At 38.4% G+C, this 7,230-nt stretch overlaps 1 protein-coding gene across 1 annotated transcript; it reads right to left on the bottom strand.

The window, feature by feature from the left end:
• Positions 1-303: 303 nt before the first annotated feature.
• Positions 304-6,988, bottom strand: cpa5 (carboxypeptidase A5). Its single transcript, XM_053427762.1, has 12 exons — positions 6,857-6,988; positions 5,143-5,343; positions 4,282-4,363; positions 4,034-4,168; positions 3,850-3,954; positions 3,494-3,595; positions 2,923-3,024; positions 2,717-2,827; positions 2,327-2,417; positions 1,569-1,768; positions 1,311-1,395; positions 304-594 (listed from the first exon to the last, which is right to left on the bottom strand). Exons 2-12 carry the CDS (start codon positions 5,262-5,264, stop codon positions 407-409), a joined length of 1,323 nt encoding a protein of 440 aa, XP_053283737.1. The 5' UTR covers positions 5,265-5,343; positions 6,857-6,988; the 3' UTR covers positions 304-406.
• Between the last annotated feature and the right edge of the window lie 242 nt (positions 6,989-7,230).

Raw genomic sequence — 7,230 nt, 5'->3', positions numbered from 1 at the left:
TAATACCCCAAGCTACCATATCAACTTCTGGTAAAATGGGCATACGATGAGTCCTTTAAAGGTTTCTATAATGACCCTTTCAGGTTTGCATTTTATTTATTTATCCAAAGTAATTATTCATTTTATTCTACCCAATATGAGATATATTTAGGATTAAGATGGGAGTGAGGGGAATAAACAGGTATGTATTGGCTGATAATGCAGTAGTGTAATGCAGACGGGGGGGATGCTAATAAAGAAATTATGCATGTAACATGTAATGAATTTGAAGTCGTTCACATTATTAAGACAGAAAAGCTGCAGTTTTTTTTTCAGATGTACTTGTTTATTTATTTGTGGAAATCATCAGTAGAAGTAGTAAGATGATGATGGCGGCATCTACCGACAGTGACCACACTAGTTTAGTTTAGTATGGGTTCTTGAAGGTGTGATCCATGATGGCCATCAGAGCCAGCCATGTCTCCTTGGCGGTGGGGATGATCTGATTGGCTGGCAGGATGAAACCGTGACGACCTGTGTCCCTCAGCTCAAAGGTGTAGGAGTACTTGATGCCTTGGTTGTAGGTCCAGTCGATGGTTCCACCACTGGCTTGGTCTGCAGAAGAAACAAGTTTCGTTGTTGATGATACTTCAGGTATAAAACACACATTTTGAGGCAGGAGTCGTAATGGAGGTCCTATGCTTTGATTCTGAAAATCTTAGGGAGCGTTTTGCAGTTAAAGCCATTATTCAAAGAATATAAATATATTAGAATCTGATGCTACTGGAAATAAAATGAAAAGAGATAGTGTGGCAGACAACAATGCATGGGGCCTAATTACAGTAGCTGGGAGTTAAAGATAAAACTACAGAAGCACTATATAGATAGAGTATATTTACCATGAACCAAAGTTAAAAAAGCAACAAAAAACAGCTTAATTTGTCACAGTTGCTTAAATACACAAATACAACTTAATACAGGTTTTGAACTAACAAGTGACTCATCATAAGCCCACACAATAACATTTCCAAGGAAATAAATAATTGAAGACCAATGTTTTTTAGAACGCTAAATTACATATACAAAATAAATCCAATTGAATATCTTAAGGTGCAAATTTGGTTTCAGTATTTTGGTGACTTTATATGAAGTTTATAAATTATCAGCGTCTTGCTTGACGGCACTTCAACACTAATTATGCCCCTGAACACAAAACGTATATTCACACTAAACATTTGCCCTGTTTTCTATGGTCTCTAGAATCATATTTTATTATAAATAAAAAGTTGATAATGATAATTATTGCAAAATACAAATAGCAATAAACTTACAGATGGTGTTAATGATGCTGCCGTATCTGTATCTAGTACCATACAGGGAAGCCAGGTCAGTGATAGCCTTCTTCGCCAGAGCGTGCTGTAGGAAGACATTACCATGATATATGAATATATAGGTCTATATATATATATATATATATAATTCATTGTTTCTTAATTAACATTTAGCATCACAGGCAAATCTTTTCGTAGGGACCAAGAGAGGATATCTAATGACAATTTCCCCAGTTTGATCTAGAATTTCTTTTTTACCAGCTCGGTCTGGTCCTTGACTGGATTCCTGGTGTAGCCGTAAGGATACAGAAGCATCTGGGAGTAGGCATGGATGGAGACGAACGCCTTAATGTTTCCATGTGACTTCACAAAGTCCACAATGGACTTGACCTCAGACTCAGAGTGAGCACTGGGGCCATGGTAGGTCTCAGAGCAGGGGCTGCTGCTGGCACCAGGTCCTATGGATGACATCAGACTTAGAGATAGTGCAAGGAAATGTCACTGTCTATAAACAGCTTCTGAATTGAAATGATTGTGATCACTTGGCATAAGAGCATTACAACTAGCCCAGCTCACTTAAGATATTTACTCGTACTCATGGTACAAAAGTCTCAAGCACTAAAATATGGGAGTAATTATTGTGTCTTCGGCCTACTGGTACGTATTTTGTGGAAGGTCTGACTAATTCCTGGAGTTTTGGGCCACTACTTTCTTGATGGAAAAACCATAAAAGACAAACTCAAGCACCAGATGTTCCTCTTAAAAAACACTCTATGAAGAATTTGAATATTTGCTACATTAATGCCACCTGGAGGTAGCATTGAGGATGACACCTGCAGATACAAGTACAAATAAAACAAACTTTAAAGGTTGATGAGGTGATTATTAAAATATAGTAAAAACATAACAGATCACTATTTGAAAGTAAGTTTTTGGTCTTTAATTTGAAGAATTTAGAAAACTGATAATGACAGCTGGTGTCTATGTATTCTCCAGTGACAAGGGGAAGACGTTACCTGCAAAACCAGCATCCCAGTTCCTGTTCGGATCGACACCGACGCAGTTAGAGCCAGGGTTGGGCTTCCTGGTCTTACGCCACATACGGTTCTACATAGGAAGTCAGCAGAGTATTTGTTATGTTATTTATAATCATGAATCTTATTTTATATTTGTGTGAGTTCTTGTGAAAATCTGTATTTGATTTTTGTCCATTTTTCCGTGTGTACTTATTGTTGACAATCAGTATTCATATCTATGTTACTGATATTACACTACTATTTGTATGTATTCAATCTAATCAAAATCTCAAAGTTAAATGACAACTCTAATTTCCAAAGTCAAGACTGACCAGTTTTATTATGAAAAGCTGAATGTGACCGGAATTCATTGGCAGATCAGAAACTTACGCTGTTGTGGGTGTAATAAAAGCCATCAGGGTTTGTCACAATCTCCAGGAAGATGTCCATCTTGTTGAGGATGGCGGTCAGAGCAGGATCACGTCCATAATCAGTCACAATCTGATGATGACAGACATTTAAAAGACATAATAGCCAGTGCAGCAGGTCAAAGGTCAAAGAGACGGAGGAGGAATATGTAATAGTTATCAAAGCACCTTCTTGGCAAACCAGGTGCCACTGGCCTGGGTGACCCACTCTCTGGAGTGGATTCCAGTGTCTAACCAGATAGCTGGACGGTTGGTTCCACCAGTGCTGAACTGAGACAGAGGAACGGGACAGAAAACATCAATCAGTAAATATATATGAATGGAAAATAAATGCTGCAATGTTTTTCATATCACCATTACTGGCACCATTTGATGAAAATAATCACATTACGTGTACCAATATTAATATTATAGTATATCATTCCATATGTATATATACTGTACTTACATATATATGTGTGCGTGTGGTGTTTATGTGTGTATGTATACATTTGCCTTTGTAATTCTCTTGTCGACCTCATTCTGACTATTTGCTGTTATAACAAGGGAATTTCTTTGGCATGGGATCGATAAAGTTATCTTATACCTCAAATAATTTGTATCGAGTACAACATGGGAAATGGGAAAGAACACTATCTGTAAAAGCTTTTTTTAAATTTTCGAATCAGATTATTTACATTGTGTCATCATTTTTGTATTCATCTTTTAACCATAGTTTTCTTTTACTGGACTCACTCACCTTGAGCACATTCAGGGGACGGCCCTGGTAGCTATGACCAATCACGATCTTGCTGACCATGTTGGGATTCTCAGCCACCAGCATGTCCTGGAAGCTGTAGATCTTAAAACCCAGACAAAACAATCAAGGTCTGCACACATGAGCATCACTACAAGCTGCAGCACTATTATTAGAAGACAAGCACTGGTGATGACTTAAAACACACTTTCATTTTACCATTCAATCATTTAAATCAAACCTAATTAAAAGTAAACCACTGTAATGGTTTATATCAGACACATAGGTTTATAATTTGTATTCAATTGAACCTTAATCAAACTCAATGACTGGATAAAAGAGTGAGTGCATGTACGCACCTCGTCTATTCTGTGGTATCTGGAGAAGTCAAAGCTGTCAGTGTTTCTGGGATTGGCCCCACGAGCTGCAGAGTCCATCTCCTCCTTCTCCTCATCAAGCATCGCCTGAACACCAGTCATATCAAAGTCAGACGGGACCTCCTCTAAGTGGATTTAATAAATCACTGCTGCTCCCTTTTCGTACCTGCAGGTCTTCAATCATGATGGAGTAATCGATGCCCTGAGACTCCAGGTACAATTTGGTGGACTGCAGGCCGTGGAAGGGAACTCTGATGTGCACAGGAGTGTCCACATCAGCCACATCCTTCCAGAAGTCCAGCTGGTAAAAAAACACATTCAAATTTATCCCCCATGTTCTTGGAGCAAAAGGTTGGTTATTACTTTAATAACTTTACATTTTTATGTCATTATTGATAATGGATGATAGATGACCTCAAACTCGATCATGTCCTCCAGGTCCTTTATAAGTGAAAGTTCGACCTCATCTTTGGGAATGATGCGAAGCACCTGATCTCTGCAAAGCGAGAACCACAATGTTCTTACTCAACTCAAGTAGAAGGAAGTTGGCTCACATGTATTTAAGTAAGATTTCTTAAGGCTAACTGCTTCTGCTTGTGTATAATTGTGCTGCTTTAAGGCCACCTTTTCCACCGGTAAAATTATTTACACCAAAATATTTATTGGTTATAAGGGCATTAGTTGTCTTGTTTTATTTATTTATATTTACACACTTTTTACAAACAGCAAGAAAAGAATGTAGTTTGGTAAACCACCAAACTAGTACTCATCTGAAGTTCTCTATCCATGCTAGCTTCAGCTATGAATGATGTTTTAGGGTTTTTGAACTATTAGAATGTTCAAATCAGAAATCAAAACCCAAAACACATCTATACCGATCGGTCTCCACACATAGCATCCTCTCTAGCCGTCAGTAATCACAATTTAACCTTTGGTTTAACTTTGTAACTTTTCTCATGTCACATTATGTTGCATTGATAGATGTTTATGTCTCCTCATCTGTTTTTAAAGTTTTGTTTCATGTGTTAATCTAGGAAATATTGTTAGGTGTCCTTTGGTACATGGACATGAGTAGCGGAACAACATATACTATGTGTGAAGATTCTCAGTCAGCCAGTTCATGGTGATGGTTTTCCAGGTCGACAACGGTGGCTTCTTTTAGATAGAAGTCATCGTTGTCAACCGGCGTAAAGCTACAAAAACATGTCTAAGTATACTTTCAAAAAGCATCAGTGCATCAGTCACTCAGCAGTGAGAGTCCTGCTGCCCACTTACCCATCAAACTTCTTCTTGCAGAGAGAGACAACCAACAGTGTGGCGAGCACGAGCAGCACCCTCATCTTGACCTGCAGTGTGAACCTGGCTGAGCCCAGGAACAGGCTTTTATGGCTCAGCATGCTCCGTCACGTGTCCAAACCACAACCTTGCTTAAGGTGATGGAGGTGTGTCCGCAGCTGGTCCCTTTCTCACAGCAGTCTGGACACAGCAAACCAAAAGCTGCATGCAATTACTTTGTTTGTGTTTGTTATTTACTTTTGCTCAGTTGCTAAAGAAAAGGGTAACATTCTGACTGGGTCGAACTTGGACAATGCAAAGAGCTCAGTCCGACTCCTCATCCGTCTGTATTATTACATTTTTATATTAAACGTTCATCAAAGTTAAAATGACTCGTACGAGCACTGTATAATTTTGTACAATTTTCAGCATCAATCCCATCCTTCCATTCACTATAAATTATCAGTCTCTGATATATGAGTCAATTCCAGCTGTCATTGGGTGAGAGGCGGGGTACATTCTGGACAGGTCACTAGCCAATCACAGGGCACACAGTCACAAACAACCATTTACATGTACAGCTAATTTAGAGTCTCCAATTAACCTAACCCCAGTATCCACATCTTTAGACTGTGGGAAGAAGCCGAAGAAAACCCATGCACACATGGAAAGAACATACAAACTTTACACTAAAGAAACTGGCCAAGCTGGGAATCAAACCAGGAACCTGCTTGCTCTGAGGCTTACTATGCCACTCTCCAACTGCCAATTAAATTGATTTTATTATTATTTTTAATTATAAATATTATAATAAACACTAAAACAAATTCCTTATACTAGAGTCCCAGTTTCACAGTGGCATCTTCAAAAATCAATTCACTTTATAATAAAATAATCTTTACTTTTGAGAGGCTGGAACCAGAAAATGTTCTTGTTGAATAAAACTGATAATCATATAGGACTCATCATTTTTTTATCTTTGCCTCCATTTTAGTGTATTGGGTTTTACAAAGCTTTTTCTCTTTTACCTTTTTTTTTAATTCTGAAATGTCGTCAGGAAAAATAAAGGAGTTGTCGATTAAACAGGACGTATAGATCTACTTTTAGTTTACAACTCAATGGACGGTGGAGTCTTGCTGCTCGAATCCACCGTCATCTTCCTCTTTGTTCATGTTGGGGCAAAAACTGTTATCAGGCAGCAATCAGTTTCAGTGAGCTAAATTTAAACCAGGTGTTGGGACTTGTACCTTGAACTCTACATGTTAGCAGAGACACACTTCCAGACATGACAACGCCCAAAATGAGGCTCTATAGCAAACACAAAACCTTCATCAAAGTTCAACTCTATGTCACCACTGATGTTTTTCCTTTCTGCCTCTAAAACAGTCACATGTAGAGTCATGGAGAATGTCTGGATATCGAACAATGGACGTCAACATTAACAGCTATTTTGAACTGATATGTTGCCCTCATACAGACACCTTCTTATGTGTATGTGTTGACCACATACTCCAGCATGCAATCATTTAAGCTCACTTCACACGACAGCAGAGTACAAATCTTTGACATTACTCATTAATACGACCTTGCTCAACTGTAGATGTCCCAAAAACTGTGACCCAGCTGATAAGAGGACTAGAAAAGAAAAGTAAAGAGATAGAAGTGGAGGTGTGGAAAACACCTGCTGGAGGGTTCCAGGTTCTCAGAGACTCACAGAGAGGCTGACATGTGTGTAGGTCCACATCTATGCGTCCTGCTGAAGTCCCCTTGAGCAAGACGCCGTGCTCCTACCTGCTATGAATAGGAATCTCTCAAGGCTTCAAGTAATGCACAACACACTGTCAAGTCAAAAGTCTAATAACGTCACAGTGAAACAGCATTCTGTAACGCATAACTTCCTTATTGTGAAATGTGTAGTCAGAGGATACTCTAAGTATATTTTAACAAATGGTGCAGTTTTAGCAGGAGTAAAAATAATTTTGAGATAAATACAATAACATTTATTTGTATTGCCTCTATTTTAGTTTACTGACTCCTGCTACTTATTCTATTTCTACTGTTATTATATCTTTTGATACCTTATGATAA

This window comes from Pleuronectes platessa, chromosome 7, assembly GCF_947347685.1.
Source record: "Pleuronectes platessa chromosome 7, fPlePla1.1, whole genome shotgun sequence".
Taxonomy (NCBI): domain Eukaryota; kingdom Metazoa; phylum Chordata; class Actinopteri; order Pleuronectiformes; family Pleuronectidae; genus Pleuronectes; species Pleuronectes platessa.
Note: the sequence above shows the minus strand (reverse complement) of the source record. Positions and strands in the feature narration are given on the sequence as shown.

Coding starts and splice junctions, on each gene's coding strand:
- cpa5 (XM_053427762.1), bottom strand. CDS start 5,264: ATGCTGAGCCATAAAAGCCTGTTCCTGGGCTCAGCCAGGTTCACACTG. Junction 3,596..3,849: donor GATACCACAGAATAGACGAG/GTGCGTACATGC, acceptor CTGGGTTTTAAG/ATCTACAGCTTCCAGGACAT. Junction 1,396..1,568: donor TCAAGGACCAGACCGAGCTG/GTAAAAAAGAAA, acceptor GTCTTCCTACAG/CACGCTCTGGCGAAGAAGGC.